At 40.4% G+C, this 20,037-nt stretch overlaps 1 protein-coding gene across 1 annotated transcript in view; it reads right to left on the minus strand.

Moving 5' to 3' along the window:
- Positions 1-5,675: 5,675 nt before the first annotated feature.
- The window catches only part of LOC145399714 (putative glutamate receptor), a 32,775-nt gene continuing 18,413 nt past the window's right edge, over positions 5,676-20,037 (minus strand). The window contains exon 8 of the mRNA XM_080272260.1: positions 5,676-5,729. Coding sequence (XP_080128386.1) covers positions 5,676-5,729 — 54 coding nt within the window. The remainder of the gene's footprint in view (positions 5,730-20,037) is intronic.

Genomic DNA, 20,037 nt, shown 5'->3' on the forward strand with positions numbered 1-20,037 from the left:
ATACTCTTCATTGTAACCTAAATATTTAGTGTATGGAAAATAAAGTGTATATACTCTTCATTGTAACCTAAATATTTAGTGTATGGAAAATAAAGTGTATATAATATTCCATTTCTTCTTTGTTTCATTAAACCATTAGTATTTTTTACCCCAAAATGCATTAAAGTATGTCAGATTTCAAGACAACTGCATGTTTGTTAGCGGTCACTGTGAATTTGATGTATTTCCTAAATCATAAGTACATGGTGGCTGCTTGTCATAAACTAATTTAAGCATAAACCAGACCTAGACCTTTTCAGGTCAATCAGTAGTGTCTACGTGCGTGTGTTGTGTATAATACTGGGTCTCTCGCTGTCTAACTCTTACAGTTTATCTCACAGAGATTCATAAGCAAGCTTAGGATAATCATGCATTGCATATTTGCATATGCAAATGCATACTCTAGCCATTAATGAGCGTAAGTACATATTCTTACTTTTTTATTTATACGGTAATATTCTTTTAAATTTCCTGGGTATTATAACTTCTTCAACCTGTAATACTATTTAAAGTCATAATATCCATCAGATCAAAGTGAATCATATACTGCTTGAGTGGCTGTGGTTGGGAAGGCACTGACTTGATGGTCGGTAGACAGAAGCTAAATGAGATGAATTCCTATATCACCACTTGACTCGCCAGAGTCTAAGACGCATGCATGATCTGTGACTAATATATATATATATATAAATATATATATATATATATATATATATATATATATATATATATATATATATATATAAAATAGTTGCTTTAGTCCCTGGTGGGATCGGCCGCTCTTATAATTATGCTGTCGGCAGTAGCTTCTGTCTTTTGCGTCCTCTTCCTCCATGCCTAACTGCCTCATTTCTTTCTCGATTCCATCTCTTCACCTAATCCTTTGTCTTCTCCCTTTCCTCTAACTCCTCCATGCCACTTTCACGGGATCAACTTCCTCCATCCCGGTCACATGCCATTACCACCTCAAACGTGCCTCTCTTGCCTTCTCCACAACTGACACAACTCCTGCCTCTGCTCTGATGTCATCATACCTCCTCCTCTATCTCAGTGACACTCCCAACAGCCATCGCAGCATCCTCATCTCTGTCCTGTCCAACTGTTTCTCTTAATTCTTCCTCAACGCCCAGGCTTCTGCGCCATGCAGCAATGTAATAGCAAATTTTGGAAGAAGGCTTTAGGCCATTCCTCCATCTACCTGACACACCCCAAAGGGGGTCGCGTTCCCCAGCTTGGAAACCAGTGGTTTACAAGAACTTTGCCAACCGAGTGCTAACCCAACATAGTCATTGGTATTTACACATTCTATCAGTGACACTTTTTTGCTCTTGGTTCAGTTAATAATATTTGTTTATCCAGACAAATGTTAGAACGCGCAGTACTAGATTGATGCATGAAGTTTATCAGAAACTCAGTAGAATAGATTAGCTGGGTGGAGACACACTTCTTGTTTAAATGGAATGGGAGAAGTCAGGCCTTCCCTCGACCTAATTCCCATAAAGAATTCTTTATTCTCCTCAACTGTGATTTGTGTGAGACAATAAATATATGATATTATCCCTTGGTGTGTGTGGAAGGAATGGGCGGAGAGGAGAACTACCTGCCAAAATGTAATGCGTTTGGGTGAATGTGTGTAATTCACCGGGTCGGTCAGGATAAAGTGATTGGCATGATCGTCAGCTCATTACCCTCCAGGGAGAGAGCTGAGAGCTCATATAGTCCAATCTAGGGCAAGGTTGTGATCTTCACACTCACATACAACCATTCTCTCCCTCAAGAGGAGCAGTAACCTCTCACTTCGTTAGTGAAACTTTTCTCACCCATATCCTGCTCGAACTCCCGTCTTACTAGATGGCAGGCAAAAACATAACCCCAACGCCAGTTGTGTGTGTGTGTGTGTGTGTGTGTGTGTGTGTGTGTGTGTGTGTGTGTGTGTGTGGAGGCTGGTTAAGACAGTTGTGTGGATGGGGCAACCGCTACTACTAGCACGTTTATAGACTGTATGTTATTCCTGTCAAACAAAAGGTTACCAGTATGACTGTATGTAAGGTAATCTACTGAGAGAGAGAGAGAGAGAGAGAGAGAGAGAGAGAGAGAGAGAGAGAGAGAGAGAGATTATGCACGTTTAATACTCGTATAATCACACACGCTTGCACATAAGCATAAAGTTATATAGATCTATTAAGATATGAGGGTTTGGCCTTAAGAAAGTGTTGACAGGAGTATGATTTAATTTATAGTCTGGTATGAAGGCCAGACTCATCCATCCGCAAGCAGGGTAAGTGCCTATACGACTAAGAAAGGATAACAAATTACTCCGTCAGTCTAAAGGATGTATTTTCCTTATTCTGCCAGCGTTCGGCCTTAAGTTAACAGTAGTTGACTTATAGTAATATAAAATGGATTATTACAGGACTTAGATTCGGTATTCAGTACAGGTTGCAATGAAAGTCACAGTATCCTTGTTAAGCAACTTGCATGAGAAGCAGCTGAAATCATTTCTAAATGTAAAATCTCTGACAACAATAGAAAGCTTTCCGAGGAGGGGACGGAATGACGGAGACGAAAGGATAGGGTTACATATTGGCGATACCTGTTTGCCTAGGTATTGAACTTATTCCATCAAATACTGAACCATCATTAGCAGCTTGTTGCCACTACCTTCTATATTAATAGAAAAATCGTATTGGAATGATTATCTAAGCTGAGTTTATTGACACAATTACTGGCAACTTAACCTCTCCCTAACACACACCTACCCCCACCATCACCCCTCCTCTCCTCCATCACTCACCTTCCCTGCAACTCCCACCCCCTGCTTCACCCCCAGCACTGTTATCAGATCATTTTTCTCTGTCGCTGCTGCTGCCATCTACACAGTGTCCCGCGCACAAAATTTCTCCAACTGTACATATCTATCGAGAACACCTGTCCCAGGTGCCTGGAATTAACGGAGTGATTTGTCTTCAGGTGTGGTTTATAGGAGAGACAGACATACTGTGACAAATTCCTCGACATTGTACGTGAACAATATAACTGGAAGAACAACCCACACAATCTGGGCGTGTTGATGACATAAGGATTCTCATTGTCCCCTCCAGTAAGTCTGATATTGAGAAACGGCTTACCCAGAACTTGACCCATTGGTATGGAGTAGTTAGAGTCGGAGTGATTCTTTGGGTTTTTCGACCAGTCATGGACACCGTGACAATCGCAGTTATCTGCCGAGGAGGTGTGGAGCCCCAGATGTTTAAGTTACCTTGTCTAAACCACTCCCCATCAGGGGTAAGAAGTTGTGTGTCCATTTCAAGCAGTACTGGATGATGTTGAAACCATAACCTGCTCCCATCCCATTATGCATGCAATCACTGGACCAGTGCCGCCTATGTGCAGGACTCAAACTAGTGACTTCCAGCCACAATCATGATCAGTCACCGTCACCCAATCCTGTCACTGTAAGTCTTTTGATTTTAGTGAAAGGATGAAATGGGAGGTGAGTATAGAAGTGGGCTTGTGCAGTGACTGGATTCGGTGTGACAGTGAGGGTCGCAGTCCTCACCACCACATAACTTGGCCCCTCTCAGTCGGTAATGGTGGCAAAAAGTTTCACTATGACCGTCTACTGATCAGGGTTGCAGGACATGCACAGGGGAAACTAATACTTGTACTGCACTGGAAGCATGGTTGCTTCATATTATTTGCTACCAAAGTAGCTAACGTATGCTGTTGTTACAAAGGCCTTTTTAATTCTTTCATATATGTACCATGTGCTGTAAAAACAAATAATGTTCCATTTATAAAATACTGGAGGGTTACTGCATACATTCGCTTCTTTGTTCAGGGACATGGTTCATGTTTGTTTCTCATTTTATTCGATATAACGAACTAAGATTTTTGTTGACAAGATGTATTGAGTAGATCCACGAATCGTTGCTACTTCATTAGTTGTTTGGCTTTCACTGAGGATTCGTTTCTACTGATAAACCTAAGTTTTCATTTGATTTTTTTTTTTTACGTGAGTGAGGGAGAGTGCTATTAAAACAAAAGTACTTTTCCATGTGTGGGTATAATTGCCTTTTGTTATTATACACAGCATCGTGAATATTTACCATTTTCTAATCTTGGTATACAGGTGATGGACGCTGAATCCTTCTATGCAACAAGAAAAACTACGAGAGTGACAACAATCGGAGAAACTTATGAAGCAGTACAGAATGCAATGTTGTTGTACTGCCTCCTGCTGCAGGAGACACCGAAATTCAAGAGAGTGATTCTGTTCATGCTAATGATGACCCAGAGGAGAGCTATGAACCAGTAGGAAAGCTCGAAGTAGAAGAAGCGATTCAGAGTGATGAAAATTATGATATAGAACAGCCTCCAAAGAAAAAGTGCAACGAAACTCTGAGATGGAGGAAACGTATAAAATTTGATAGTACTCTTCCTTCTAGTGACAAAGATATTACTGAAAGGTTATGGAACTGGAAGGAAAATCAGTGTATGAGATTTGGGAGAAATTATTTACTCCAAATATAGTGAAACACATCGTTCTCCAGACCAACATGTATGTCAACCGTGACAACAACAACCCAAACTTTCATGCTTCAGAAAAAGAGGTTCGCAACTTTTTGGGCATTCTTTTTGTTTTCAGGATACCACACCCTACCAGAAGAACACCATTATTTGTCAACCCAACCTGACTTGGGTGTACCTATCGTATACAATACCGTGAGTAAAAACAAATTCCTTGAAATCAAAAGATATATACACTTTGGTGAAAACCAGAATCTCACCAAAGGTAATAAAACGAGCAAAATTTCTCCACTGTATGACATGCTAAATGACAGTCTCATTAGTTGTGGCATATTCCATGAAATGCTGAGTATTGATGAGTCCATGGTACCCTACTTTGGACCATAGTGCTAAAATGTTTATAAGAGGAAAGCCAATTCGCTTCGGGTACAAGATCTGGTGCGTGTGTGGTAATGATGGCTGTCCGTATCACATGAAGGTTTATCAAGGAAAGGAGCCAAATCCCCTGAAACAACAACTTGAGACACGCGTAATCATGAACATGGTTGGTATAATCACTTCCAATTCAGATGCTGCGTGCCACCAACTTTATTTTGACAACTTTTATACCAGTTACGATCTGATGGTCAAGCTGGCTGAGAGGAGGATGCGAGCAACTGGGACAGTCAGAGAAAACAGGACAGCTGCTGCAACAAAAAACATTTCCTGTACCAGGGATCCGCAAAAGAAGGAAAGAGGTACATTTGACTACTGCTGTGATGGAAAGGTGTGCATTGCAAAGTGGAATGACAATTCAGTTTTTGCTGTTGCCAGCAACTGGGAGACACACAACCCACTTCATAAGGTAAAACGACGTGTGAAAGGTGAGGAGGAGGTCACACAACCACATCTTGTCAACTCCTACAACAAAGGAATGGGTGGAGTTGACCTTCTGTATTGACTGTCAGAATCATATCGCCCCATGATTCGTGGAAAGAAGTGGTATTGGCAACTTTTCCTCAACCTGATCAACGTTGCCATGATTGCAGCATGGAGGATTCACTGCAGAGTAGATCCAGACAAACTACCTCACTTGGATTTCCGGCGACATGTGACACTGTGTTTACTCAAAGCTGATGTAGTACAACATCCAAGAACACCTGCTGGCGCTGCATCACTCCCTGGAGATATTCGATATGATGGAATGAATCACATCTTGGGCTCAACTACGCAAAGTCGATGCAAATTTTGCTAGAATAACACCAATTACATGTGCAAAAATTGCAATGTTCGTCTTTATGCGGAAAGGGGCGAGCAATGTTTTGAAACGTGCCATCGCAAAGAGAGCACGTGACAGGGAATATGACAAACTCGTCTTCTCTTTATATTTACTGCAAGGTTGCAATTGAATATGAATGGGAATAAAATCTTGCGATTTGTTGTCTTGGCCTGGGAACCCTCCAATGTTCCTTAAATGGAACATTATGTAATTAGTATGTATGAAATAAACTTGGTCTCACAAGTCAGCTATGGGTTCCTTATGATAACAGATGTAATATATGTAAAGAGAACTAAAATATAACCAGGTTATCTATAGGTGGTAGGATAAAGGTTAAATCCATAATTTCCATCTTGTATTGGTAACTCATACATTACATGCATCCAATGGAATGGTGGTGCATCACTGAAGCAGACGTGAGTGAAGAATTTCCAAGCAGAATACAAGAAGACCAGTCACACTACCGCCTGCCAGCATCACCAGAGTACCCTGAGAAATAATATAGATAGATAGATAGACATACACAGATGTAGATATGGATATAGATAGATAGGTAGATATAGATATAGATATATGAAGAGAGAGAGAGAGAGAGAGAGAGAGAGAGAGAGAGAGAGAGAGAGAGAGAGAGAGAGAGAGAGAAAGAGAGAGAGACGGTACATATATATATATATAGATAGATAGATATAGATAGAAAGATATAGATAGATAGATAGATAGATATAGATATATTTATTGATAGATATATAGATATTGTTACATAGCCTATGATTTCATCATCCTTTGTGTAATTTTAACGCACAGTTGCTGCATGTTTGATCACGAGCGTGTTCTGCCTCAGGCCCCCCCTTCTACCGTTATAGTAGAGTAAGTTGTTCTCTCTGTTATTCAGAGCGGGATTTTCAGCTCTTTGTCCCCATGGCTTCATTTGCGCGTCCTTCTTACAAGTTGTATCAAGCTCTCCTGGCCCCTATATAATGAGCTCAGTCTCTGCATCATTGCCACTTAGATCTGCTCCTCATTTTGTTCACATCTCTGTCCTCCCCTGTACAGTTATTATTATTGTGAATTTCTCAGGAAGTCTCCAACCATCTAGCAGCTGTGATTTGAGAATAACTGTTGTTGCATTTTTTTCTTGTGCTGTGTAGCATAGGGTTAATTCTTAGGCCTAGTGAGGTTTTTTTTGTGATTTATGTAAAGGTTCTTTTAGTCAGTCATTTTTTATAATAGTTTGTATCTGTAATAATTTATCTGGCATTCACTGAGTATTATCTGGTATCTCATTTTATCAGGGCTGACTTAGATAAATTTACTCTTGCTAATTTCGTGTTAATAGAGGCTATTGCAGTTAACCATATATTTAACCTGTTTATTTGCCATTACATTATCCTTATGAGTTCTGAATGTTTTGTTGTTAGTTTGAGCATTAAACTTTAACTTGTAATTTTACCTAACTCTTTTGCTTTGAACCTGGAACTTTACGGGACAGTAGTGATTTTTAGTATTCTCACTTAAAGTGTACATTATCTTTCTCTGTTCCGTAACATAAATTTGGCGACCTCTTATCAGGATATTCAGGATATTATCATAAGGATATTGCTTGACATTTTGTGACTGTTACTTATTCATGATGTCTACTATTACTACACTTGATGAAGCCAAAGATTTTTTGTCATATGTGCAAACACTGTGTGATGTAGAAAACAGAACAAAGAATGAACTTAAGCTTGTTGCTCAACAATTGGGAATTGCTGTTCGCTCTCATCATTCTAAAGATCAAATTGTTGACATGATTAATGAAAGCTTGTTTAATGTAACTCCTCCAAATGAGCAAACGCAGATTGAATTAGCTAAGTTACAGCTAGCCCTGCAGGAGACTAAGGCTAAGGAGGCGGAGGCTCGTGTTAATGAGGCAAATGCTCTTATTCAAGAGGCACAGGTACAGGCTCAGGCACAAATTGAACTTGCCAGGATTCAGGCAGACCATGAGTATCGCATGAAACAAGGTGGAACTGGATCATCTAGCTCTGATGATTTTGATGTGGCTAAAAATGTTAAACTTGTCCCTCCTTTTAATGAATCTGATTTAACAAAGTATTTTCAGTTGTTTGAGAGGGTAGCTACAGGTTTTAATTGGCCCAAACAGAATTGGCCAGAACTCCTTCAAACTGTTCTCACTGGTATAGCTCAAGTAACTTATGCATCTTTGCCTCAGGATCAATCTGATAATTATGATGTAGTTAAGAGCTTGATTCTTAAGGCCTATGAGCTTGTTCCTGAAGCCTATAGAGTAAAATTTAGGACAACTTACAAGCAAGATAAGCAATCCCATGTTGAGTATGCAAAAATCAAAGAAGATCTGTTAGAGCAGTGGTTAAATTCTAAGAATGTGGATTCTGATTTTGACAAATTTAAGCAGATGATTTTGCTGGAGGACTTCAAAAGGTGTATTTATAAAGATGTAAGCCTATATCTTGATGAGAAAAGGATAGATAATTTGTCTGATGCTGCAGTTTTAGCTGATGAATATGTTCTCACTCACAAGAGATATTCTAGAGAAAAAGGGAAAGCTGAGAGTAAGTACGTTGCCTCTACTCAGAGTACAGGTAACAGGAAAGAGAATAAAGATGATGTTTCTCAGGAAGTAAATACCAGCTTCACCTCTAGATTTCAGAAAAGTAAATGTACTTATTGTAGTAAGCTTGGTCATACTACGGAGAGATGTTTCAGGAGACAGCGTGATGTGAACAAAAAGGAGTCTTTAAATATTAAGTCAATTAGTCTACTGTCCACTCTTGAGAGTTCCCAGAATTCTTTAACCGAGTTAACTGAACCTGCTTTGAGGGGTAACTTAAATTCTCATGATGGAGCTCCTCTTTTGAGCAGTAACGTGGGTGACACTCTCAAGAGTTCATGTGCTAATATCCTGTCTGATGGTTTTGTCAGTCCTCTGGACAGTAATGACAGGAAATCAGTTAAAATATATCGTGACACAGGTGCTTGCCAATCCCTTATGCTGACCAGTGTTCTAGGCTCTAATGTTAATTCCACTGATGAAACTGTAATCTTCCAAGGTGTAGGGAATAATTACTTCTCTGTCCCTCTGTGCAGAGTGAATTTAGAGTCTGGTTTTGTTAATGGTTCCGTTATGGTTGGGTTGGTTGAGACACTCCCAATGTCAGGTGTAACTTTCTTACTTGGAAATGATATTGGTGGAAGTCAAGTGTGTCCAGCTCCTCAGTTGTCTAGTGAGCCAGTGGCTGCGACCCAGGACTGTGATGTCCCTGATGTGTTCCCTGCATGTGCTGTCACTAGGGCTAAGTCTAAAGTTACTGGTGATTTAGAGGATAATGATGATGATGATGTTATCCTAGCTGACACTTTTCTTGCTAATTTGGACCACTCACCAGATGAGGCAGTACCCCGTAGTGTTGATAATTTGTCTCGTCAAGAGTTGGTTGAGTTGCAGGTTGCTGACCCTGAGTTGAAAGGTCTAGCTAACTCTGCTTACAGTGAAGAAGAGTCAGCCGGTGCTTCTATTTGTTATTATGTAAAGTCAGGAGCACTTATGAGGAAGTGGAGACCCTCAACAGCATCAGCCGACTGTGAATGGGAGGTTGTACATCAAGTTGTCATCCCTCGTATTTGTAGGCAGGATATCATTAGAGTGGCTCATGATTCCAGTTTGGCAAGACACCTTGGAGTGAGGAAGACTGTGGCACGCATTTTGAAACAGTTCTACTGGCCAGGTATCATCAGGGATGTTTCCTGGTATTGTAAGTCTTGTCACACCTGTCAAGTTGTGGGGAAGTGTAATCAGACCGAAAAGGTTGCACCTCTAGTTCCCATTCCTCCTTTTGAGGCGCCTTTCACCCGTGTGTTGGTGGATATTGTGGGCCCTCTTCCTAAGACTTCTTCAGGATTTTCTTATGTGTTGACCCTGATTGATATGGCTACTCGTTATCCTGAAGCCATTCCACTTAGAAATATCTCAGCAAAGAACGTGGTTAAGGAAATGCTAGGGTTCTTCACAAAGTTTGGTCTGCCCAAGGAGGTACAGTCAGACCGGGGAAGTAATTTCATGTCAAACGTTTTCAAGCAGTCTCTGAAAGAGTTGGGCATCACCCAGATCACGTCTTCAGCTTACCATCCCCAGACCCAAGGAGCGTTGGAGAGATATCATCAAACACTCAAATCGATGCTCAAGAAATACTGTTTGGAACATCAGAAAGAACGGGATAAAGGTCTTCCATTCGTTGTGTTTGCTGCAAGAGAATCTCCAAATGAATCACTGGGCTTCTCACCTTTTGAACTACTGTTTGGCCATGAAGTAAGAGGACCCCTTAAGCTACTCAAGGAATGCTGGCTGTCGGAGGAAGATGACGTCAACCTGCTGGAGTATGTGATGAAGTTCAAAGAACGGCTGTCCACTGCTTTACAGCTGGCGAGAGAGAATTTAGGAGCTGCTCAGGAGAAGATGAAGACTTGGCATGATAAGAAGTCCAGGTTACGCCACTTTCAGCCAGGACATCAGGTTTTGATTCTGCTACCGGTTCATGGGCAACCTCTTGAAGCCAAGTTTAGTGGTCCTTATTTCGTGGAGAAGAAACTCAGTGATGTCAACTATGTCATCGCCACACCAGATCGTAGAAAGAGCAAGCAACTATGTCACATCAACATGCTAAAGTTATATCACAGGCGGGACGAAAATAATCCAGTCTGCACTGTAGCTGTTCCACCCGAGTCTGCAAGTGAAGCTCTCCCATGCAGTATGAGCCTGAGTGATAGTTTGGGGAAGAATCCTGATATCATGAATGATCTCCAGACTAAGCTTTCTCATCTACCTCCCGACGAAAGGCAGGAGTTTTCGGCATTACTGCAGGAGTACCCGCAAGTGTTCCGTGCCACTCCAGAAAGAACCACTGTGTTGGTGCATGATGTCGATGTTGGAGACGCAAAGCCAATTAAATTGCCTCCTTACCGTGTGAACCCAGTGAAAGTTCCTCTCATCCAGAAGGAGCTTGGCTACCTGTTGGACCACAAGATGATTGAGCCCTGTCAGAGCGAGTGGAGTTCTCCTGTCACTCTGGTCCCTAAGCCAGGTGGGTCACAGCGACTTTGCATCGACTACAGACGTGTTAATCAGATAACCAAAACAGACACTTACCCTCTCCCTCACGTGGAAGATTGCATAGACGAGATCGGGAAGGCTAGGTACATAAGTAAATTTGATTTGTTAAAGGGATACTGGCAAGTACCTATTACTGAACGTGCTAGGGAGGTCTCATGTTTTGTAACACTAGGAACGACTTTTGCATGTTCCGTAATGCCATATGGTATGAAGAATGCACCAGCCACATTTCAAAAGCTCATGAATGTTGTAACAGAGGGTTTGGCAGGGTGTGTTGTTTATATTGATGATGTATTAATCTTCAGTGACAACTGGAAAGATCACCTATGCCATGTCAGTAAATTTCTTGAGCGTTTGGTTCAGGCTAATCTTGTAGCTAATTTATCAAAGTGTGAGTTTGGTCAAGCTAAAGTTCAGTACCTTCGGTACATAATTGGTGATGGACACGTTGCACCACCAGCAGCTAAGGTTCAGGTTATAAGTGATCTTCCCAGACCTAAAAGTAGGAAAGAGCTACAAAGATATTTGGGAATGGTAGGTTATTACAGGAGATTTGTTCTTAACTTTTCAATTCTTGTATCATCACTTACAGACCTACTGAAAAAGGGAGTTAAATTTGTCTGGACCGATAACTGTGAATCCTCTTTCAGTAAACTTAAAGCTATCCTATTAAGTCAGCCAGTGCTCGCTACTCCTAATTTTGCTAAGCCTTTTAAGATGGCTGCTGATGCAAATGATACGGGAGCTGGGGCTGTTTTACTGCAAGAGGATGATCAGGGTATTGAACACCCTGTATCTTATTACAGTAAGAAGTTCACTCCACCTCAAAAGAACTACTCAACTATTGAGAAAGAGCTTTTGGCCTTGATTTTGGGTTTACAGCATTCTTCATTTTATTTGTGTTCTGGTTTTGACCCCATAGTCATTTAAACTGATCATAACCCACTGAAATTCCTTAGTAAGTTTAAAGATAAAAATCAGAGACTGACAAGATGGAGTCTGCTTCTTCAGGAGTATTCATTAGACATACAGCATGTCAAGGGGAAAGAAAATGTTATTGCAAATTGCTTATCTAGAGTTTAGACGGATTGTTTTAGAGTAATAAGAAATTTCCTTTGTAAATTTTTTTTTTTTTTTTTGTGGGGAAGTGTTACATAGCCTATGATTTCATCATCCTTTGTATAATTCTAACGTACAGTATGCTGCATGTCTGATCACGATTTCGCCTCGTGGCTTCCATAGTGACCAAGCTTCCGTGTTCTACCTCACTCCCCCCTTCTCCTCCCTTATAGTAGAGTAAGTCGTTCTTTCTGTTGTTCAGAGCAGGAGTGTCAACTCTTTGTCCCCTATGGCTTCATTTGCGCGTCCTTCTTACAAGTTGTATCAAGCTCTGCCAGCCCCTATATAATGAGCTCAGTCTCTGCATTAATTGCCACTTAGATCTACTCCTCATTTTGTTCACATCTCTGTCCTCCCCTGTACAGTTGTTTTTATTGTTGTGAGTGCTCAGGAAGTCTCCAACCATCTGGCTGCTGTATAATTTGAGTATAAGTGTTGTTGCATTTTGTTCTTGTATTGTATGGCATAAGGTGTTAATTCGTAGGCCTGGTGAGGTTTTTGTGATTCATGTGGAGATTTTGATGTCAGCCATTATTAATAATAATTTGTATCTGTAATAATATATCTTGCATTAAATGAGCATTATCCGGTGTTCTCTAATTTATCAGGACTGACTTAGATAAAATTACTCTTGCTAATTTCGTGTTAATAGAGGCTATTGCAGTTAACCATATATTTAACCTGTTTTTTGCCATTACATTATCCTTATGAGTCCTGAATGTTTAGCTGTTAGTTTGAGCATTAAACTTTAACTTGTAATTTTACCTAACTCTTTTGTTTTGAACCTGGAACTTTGCGGGACAGTAGTAATTTTAGTATTCTCACTTGAAGTGTTCATTATCTCTCTCTGTTCCGTAACAATATATATATATATATATATATATATATATATATATATATATATATATATATATATATATATATATATATACATATATATATATACATATATATATATATATAGATAGATAGATAGATATAGATATATACATAGATATATATACATATATATATACATAGATAGATATAGATTTATAGATAGATAGATAGATAGATAGATAGATATAGATACAGATATAGAAATATATATAGATATATAGAAAGATAGATAGATATAGATATATATATCTATATATCTATATAGATATAGATATATATAGATCTCTCTCTCTCTCTCTCTATCTATCTATATCTATCTATCTATATATATATATGTATATATATCTATGTATATATCTATATCTATCTATCTATCTATCTATCTATATATATATATATATATATATATATATATATTTATCTATATATCTATATCTATATATATATATATATTTATATCTGTATATATTTATCTATCTATCTATCTATCTATCTATCTATCTATCTATATATATATATATATATATATATATATATATATATATATATATATATCTATATCTATCTCTATCTCTATCTCTATATATATATATATATATATATATATATATATATATATATATATATATATATATATATATATATATATATATATATATATATATATATATATATATATTATATATATATAGTGTACACACACACACACACACAAACAAACACTTTTTATTCCCTTTGAGGTACATGACGCCAAAATATAATATTGAAGTAGATAGCAGCCCTCTAAGAAGAGATTCACTGTTTTGTCTCATCAGTCCTTTCACCTGAAGAGTCAGCGCTAAGGTAAATAAAAAGTACCTTGCACTGAGGAAAGAAAACCAATAAATAATAAGTATGTCCTAATTCTTGGAGTAATTATACATACAGTTACTATGCTAAAGGTAACTCTCCATAGCTAAGCGCTACAGTGCAAATGAACTAGAAAGAATAATTCTTTTTCTCTTAACTAATTAGTGGCTAAGCTGCACCTGCTGTATTTCCTGTTGATAATTTTTTTTTTTTTTTTTTTTTTTTCAAGTAGACGCAGGTTCTGACAAACCGCCACCAGATATGGCATCAACGAAGTCTGTTTCACCTCATGGTCAATAGATACAGACACTGATGTCTGCTTGTGCATCATTGGATGTTACTGGCGTTTAGTACTAATTAAATTTTGTTGTCATTCATTGGAATGAAAAATGATTCAGAAGTGAAGTCATGGCACAATTCCAGGAAAATTTTTGCTCTGAGGCCTAGTGAAGTGGAAGCCATCCGTTTTTGCAGTTCTAGCTATGGTCATTTTGAGACGGTGCTCAGTAAATGCACCTGCCCGATACAGCCTTTAGTGATTATCCATATCTCAAGGCAGTGGCATTTGCAATTTCTTATTGTTTGAGCTGAAATATTTTGTCTTGAGTACAGAGAAGTCAACCAACTTGACAGCTCAACCTCTTGTGCAGCCTCCACTCTTTTACATTGTTCTACTGCCAATTGTTGCAGCACTACCCATCTCCTGCTGAGTCTTGAGTGATTTTTTTGTGTGTGTGCAAGGAAGAAGGAATCAAAGGCCTGGAGCCAGCAAACCGTTCCTTCCAAGAAATAACAAAAACAATACAAAAGAGCGCCAAATTCAAGATCCGTTCATTTCGAGATGCCTGGACACACTGGGTCTGAAAGACTGGAGATCATAGGAAGTAAGAAATACAGACAGAGGGAGACGGTTCCAGAGTTGACCTGTTGCATAAATGAAGGACTGGAAGTAACGGTTAGCTCCTTCATTAGAGAGCTGGACAGAAAAGGGATGAGAGTTTGTTGCTAGACGGGTGCGTAGCACCCGTCTTAGAAGTGGAAGGATGCAAGCAGACAGTTCAGAGGAGCAGTGACCATTGAAGTAGCGATAGAAAAGAGATAAAGATGCAACAGTGTGGCGAAGAGATAGAGGTTGAAGGAAGCCAGTAAGAGGAGGGGAGTTAATGAGAGGAAAAGGTTTCGACTCCACCCTATTGAGAAGAGCTGTATGTGGGGAGCCTCCCCACACATGAGAGTTGTACTCTACGCAAGGGCGAAAAAAACCGTGTATAAAGTCAACAACTGTGCAGGGGTAAAGAAGGTATGGAGTTGGCTTAGCACACCTAATCTCTTGGAAGCAGATTTTACAAGAGATGAAATATGATCTTTCCAAGATAAATTCCGAGAGAATGAAACCCCAAGTATGTTTAAGGATAATGCAGGATTCAGCTGGATATTATTAACATTACTGGGTACTCCTGTAGATAATTTGTCGGGTTGATAGGTGTAAGAAGTGAGTCTTATTTTTACTCATCTGTTGTTCATTTACTGCTCTCATTTTGGCCTGGCTACAATTTTCATCTACAAGAACTCGGTAAGATTGATTGTATTTGAGTTCTTGGTATGTTTATTAGTGCTCGTAGTATACAAGTTTTGTTAGGTTGATGATGCTTAGTCCTACTTGTTGTAGTGTTAGCCAGAACTTTGCACGTGCATACGATGTTGCAGTGACCAGCCCCACAGAGCAGTTCTAACAGGACATGTGCAGAGAAACTGCAGATTGAAATATTTGAACAGTGCAGAACCTGAGCAGGGCCTTGATATCCCTCTCTTGAGCTGTGCAATTATGACTGCTTTTTGAGGACAGTATTAATGAATCTTTAACGGCCTCTGCTAGGGCGTGGAGCAGAGAACTCACTTCGAACACGGTTCTCAACAAGTATACCCGTAGGTGTATAACACCATATGCGAATGCTGCATACACAGAGTCAGGCTCGGTTTCTAAATGGGCAGCGAATTTGTTTTCCTTGTTATTATTAATTTCCTTAATTCTCCGTTTCTGATTACTTGACCCAGGAGTCTTTGGCCCTCATTTGGCATTGCTACTTAACTCTCCTCTAAGACGTTCCATACGAACTGATAATGTTGTGGCTTAACTGATAGGGTGGGTAGTTTTGCATTTCGGTGGTAGCCTCTTTTTGGACCTTGTGTTGTTATTTTTCTCGAGAAGTTCATGATATCTTCGATCTTTCCAGCCCTGATGAGGGAGTCCCCATATGCTTCCCACTCTGTGTTTGTGTCCTCATATCTGACTTTCTTTCCTTACTACTGACATGTTGTGAGCATAGGGGAAAGCGGTGGCTGAATCGGTAGAGAGGCAGCTTCCAGTCCTAACGGACCCAAGATTTAGTCCCGGCTGGGGCAGGGAACAGTTTAAGGATTTGAATTTCCTTTAAAAAGCAGACTTTCCTGATCTAACAGATGACTCGCCGACATGTAAAAGTGTCCCTGTCAATAGCAGTACACCAGTCCTGTATGAGACAGCCCTAGCATGTATTCAATATGGATGGTGGGTATTAGAGCCGAAATGGTGACATGTGGAGATATAGGACTACTGGGCCTTGGGATAGGTCACTGCCCCCGAGAAATAGGCCCTGAAGCCTTTGCCTAGAGTCGGACTTGTAAAAAAAAAAAAAATGCTTGACCATAGCAAATGTACTGTCTTGAATTATTCCCCCATAGAATGAAAAACTCTCTTTCCTCAGCACCATAGCAGTTTGTATACAGGTCTGATGGCTGAGTGTATGTTTTCTCCACTCACCGGGCAAAAGGACAAGCATTTAACCTTGATATTGAGAATCATCACCTCTGTTGATGGAGTTAAGTCATTAGAGGCATCTACAATAAGTATAACTTCACAGTCTTCTTCCCTTTCGAAAATTTTGCTTATTGTATGCACTGCTCCGTCTTCGTCTGCTTTTTGACCAGCGCCAACTTACAGGTTATTAGGGGCTTTCTGTATTATCACTCTTAATAGCGACAATAATGGATTTTCCAGTTAATCTTCTGCGTAATTTGCCAGCCCCAAGTGGTCTCATTCTAGTATTTTTGTTAAGGATAATTAGTCAGGAGGCTGTGAGTTCATCACTGTTGCCACAAGGCGATGTTGCAGAATACCTAGCAAGTTCAGATATGACATTACAAATATACTCTGCAAAATCCTCAAAGTAGTTGCTGTTGCTTCTGTCTACCCACCCTTTTGCACTGAAGCCTGATGGTGCAGTTCCTCCTTGTGGGTGTAATCATTTCTACCACACCATTTCTCAGTTCATTTTCTCAAAGATGGCTGGGATCGGTGGTGTGTATTCCAGTCTAACTTGGCTCCAGCACATGCAGGTTCCCTCTTTGGTGCTTCTCCTTTAGGTCTCCAGTGCTTCGTCATTCAGCTCGGGTGTTTCACTTGCCATCTTGGTTGAAAATGACTTGGTAGCCTACCCTGAGACACATTTCCCTTCCTCATCTTCTCACCAAAATGCTGAACCTTAACTGCATCGTTGCGCTTTGTACATAAATTGTTATCCCTCAGGAGCAATATTCTAACGTTTTCTAAAACAAGGTATTCTCTCCCCCTTTGTGACAGTTCCATTTTCTTTACAAGTGTCATAGTTTTCAGTCTGAGTTTTTAGCCTGGCTGGGTTTTGAAAAGAAACAGATGTAGTATGACCGCCCTCACTTTAAGAGTCAACGAGGGTTCAAACGGGTAAGGATTATACTGTAGTTAGAGATCAGCCAAGACATCTGCTCAATCATGAGAAGTCGAAGCCGAAGTCGAAGACGGGGACGGAGACAGACGCAGCAATAGAAAAATCAGAAAATTAATAATAATAATCTATCTATCTATATACCTAGGCTGCTTCCCCCAAGGAAAGGGAGGTAGCCGAGACAGGACGACACACTCCCCATTTACTCATCCATTCAAACACATTCATTCGCATCTTAGCCCCAAAGGGGAGAAGGGACAGATCCACACTGCACCACACCGACAAGGGTCAACTGCACAGTGCAATCAGTGACATCCGCAGCAGGGCCCAACAGCAGAGCAGGTTTACCCCTGCCACATAATAGACCCATCCCCTTACCCGCACCTGACCTGACTAGCTGATCAGACCAAATGTGGGAGAATAGCCCCTCAGGGCTGCGTCATCATTTATTCATTCACAATTTATCTCCATGTATTTCTGTTACGCACAGCCACTCTTCCTTGCTCAACAGACATCCCTCTCGTATCCAGCGCTCTCTTCACACTGTCCATCCATCCTATTCGTGGTCTCCCTCTCAGCTTTACACCTCTCACATCAGATCTAGTTATGTTTTTCACCAATCGCCCATTATCCATTCTCTCCATATGCCCAAACCATTGCAACACCCTCTGCTCAACTCTACCAGCCATCTCCCGAACAACTCCAGTTCTCCTTCACACTTCATCATTTCGCACTCGATCAATACGCGTCACTCCACACATACTCCTCATACACCTCATCTCCATTACATTCAAACTTTTCCTCTCTGCTACACTCATATTCCATGTTTCAGCCCCATATAACGCAGTCGGTACCACAACACCCTCATACAGGCTTCTCTTTACATCCATTCTAAGTGAACGACATCTAATCACTTTTTTCATTCCTCCCAGCACCTTACCTACTTCATTCATTCTAAACTTCACTTCTGCATCTATTCATCCACCCACAGCAACATGTGACCCTATATATATAAAACACTCTACCTCCTCAAGCAACTCACCATTCAAAACTATATTCATCCTCCTACCATCTACCAACCTCGTACACTTCATCACTTTACTCTTATTCTCATTTGCTTTCAATTTCCTCCTTTCACACACCCTTCCAAACTCCTTTACTAAGTGTCTCAATCTCTCCTCTGAATCAGCCACCAGTGCGGTATCATATGCAAACAGCAGCTGCTTCAGAGTCCACTCTCCACCATCAACATTCACCAGACTCAGACCTCCACCTAAAACTCTTGCATTCACCTCCCTTACAACACCATCCATGTAAATATTAAACAACCAAGACGACATCACACATCGCTGTCGCAGTCCCACTCTCACGGAAAACCAATCACTCACAGCATTTCCCACTCTTACACACGCTCTACTATTTACATAAAAACTTTTCACCCCTTTTAGTAACCTACCATCAAGTCCATACAATCTTAAAACAGACCACAAAGTCTCCCTATCAATTCTAGCATACGCTTTCTCTAAATCCATGAATGCCCAAAACACATCCTTGCCTTTCGCTAAATACTTTTCACACACTTGTCTCACAGCGAACACCTGATCCATGCATCCCCTCCCTCGCCTAAAGCCACACTGCTCATCACGAATCACTTCCTCTGTACCCTCTCTAACTCTCATAATTAACACACTACCATACACCTTACCTACAAAACCCTCTACAGACTTATACGCCTAAAGCTAGTACATTCGTACTTATCACTCTTGCCTTTATACAACGGGACCACACAAGCACTTGCCCAGTCAATTGGCACCATACCTTTCACAAAGCACACATTCAACAATCTTACTAACCAGTCAATAATAGTCACTGCACCACCCTTCAGGCATGCCACAGCACACCCATCCATACCTGCAGCTTTCCCTGTTTTCATTTCCTTTACTGCCTTCTCCACTTCCTCCTTCGTGATCAAAGAATCATTCAACTCTCCCAACACATTTACTCATTGCACCCTTCCATCCGACACAATCTCAGCCACCCTTTCCTCCTCTACATTTAACAATCTTTCAAAATACTCTGCCCATCTCTTCCTTACTGCATCCATCTCAATTAACATCCTTCCATCCTCTGCTTTTACTCGCTCTTCCTTCCCAGACTCTCCCTTTCGCACCCTTTTAAGCTCCTTCTAGAATATTTCCTTATTCTGTTAAAAATTCTCAGTCAGTCACCTACCCCACCTCTCATCTGCTGTCATTTTAGCATCACGCACAGCCCTTCTCACCCTATTCCTCTTTTCCTTATATCTCTCATATGACATCTCATCCTTCCTCTGCCGCCACACTTCATATGCACGTGTCTTCTCAGCCACAGCCATACTTATTTCCTCGCACCACCATTCACTTCATTTTCTTACACCACCACCCACACGTCTCACATCACACACCTCTTCTGCATGCCCCACCACAGCACTCTTAAACAACTGTCTTTCCTCC

This window comes from Coenobita brevimanus, chromosome 50 (genome assembly GCF_032717465.1).
Source record: "Coenobita brevimanus isolate Jiangsu-jjx chromosome 50, ASM3271746v2, whole genome shotgun sequence".
Taxonomy (NCBI): domain Eukaryota; kingdom Metazoa; phylum Arthropoda; class Malacostraca; order Decapoda; family Coenobitidae; genus Coenobita; species Coenobita brevimanus.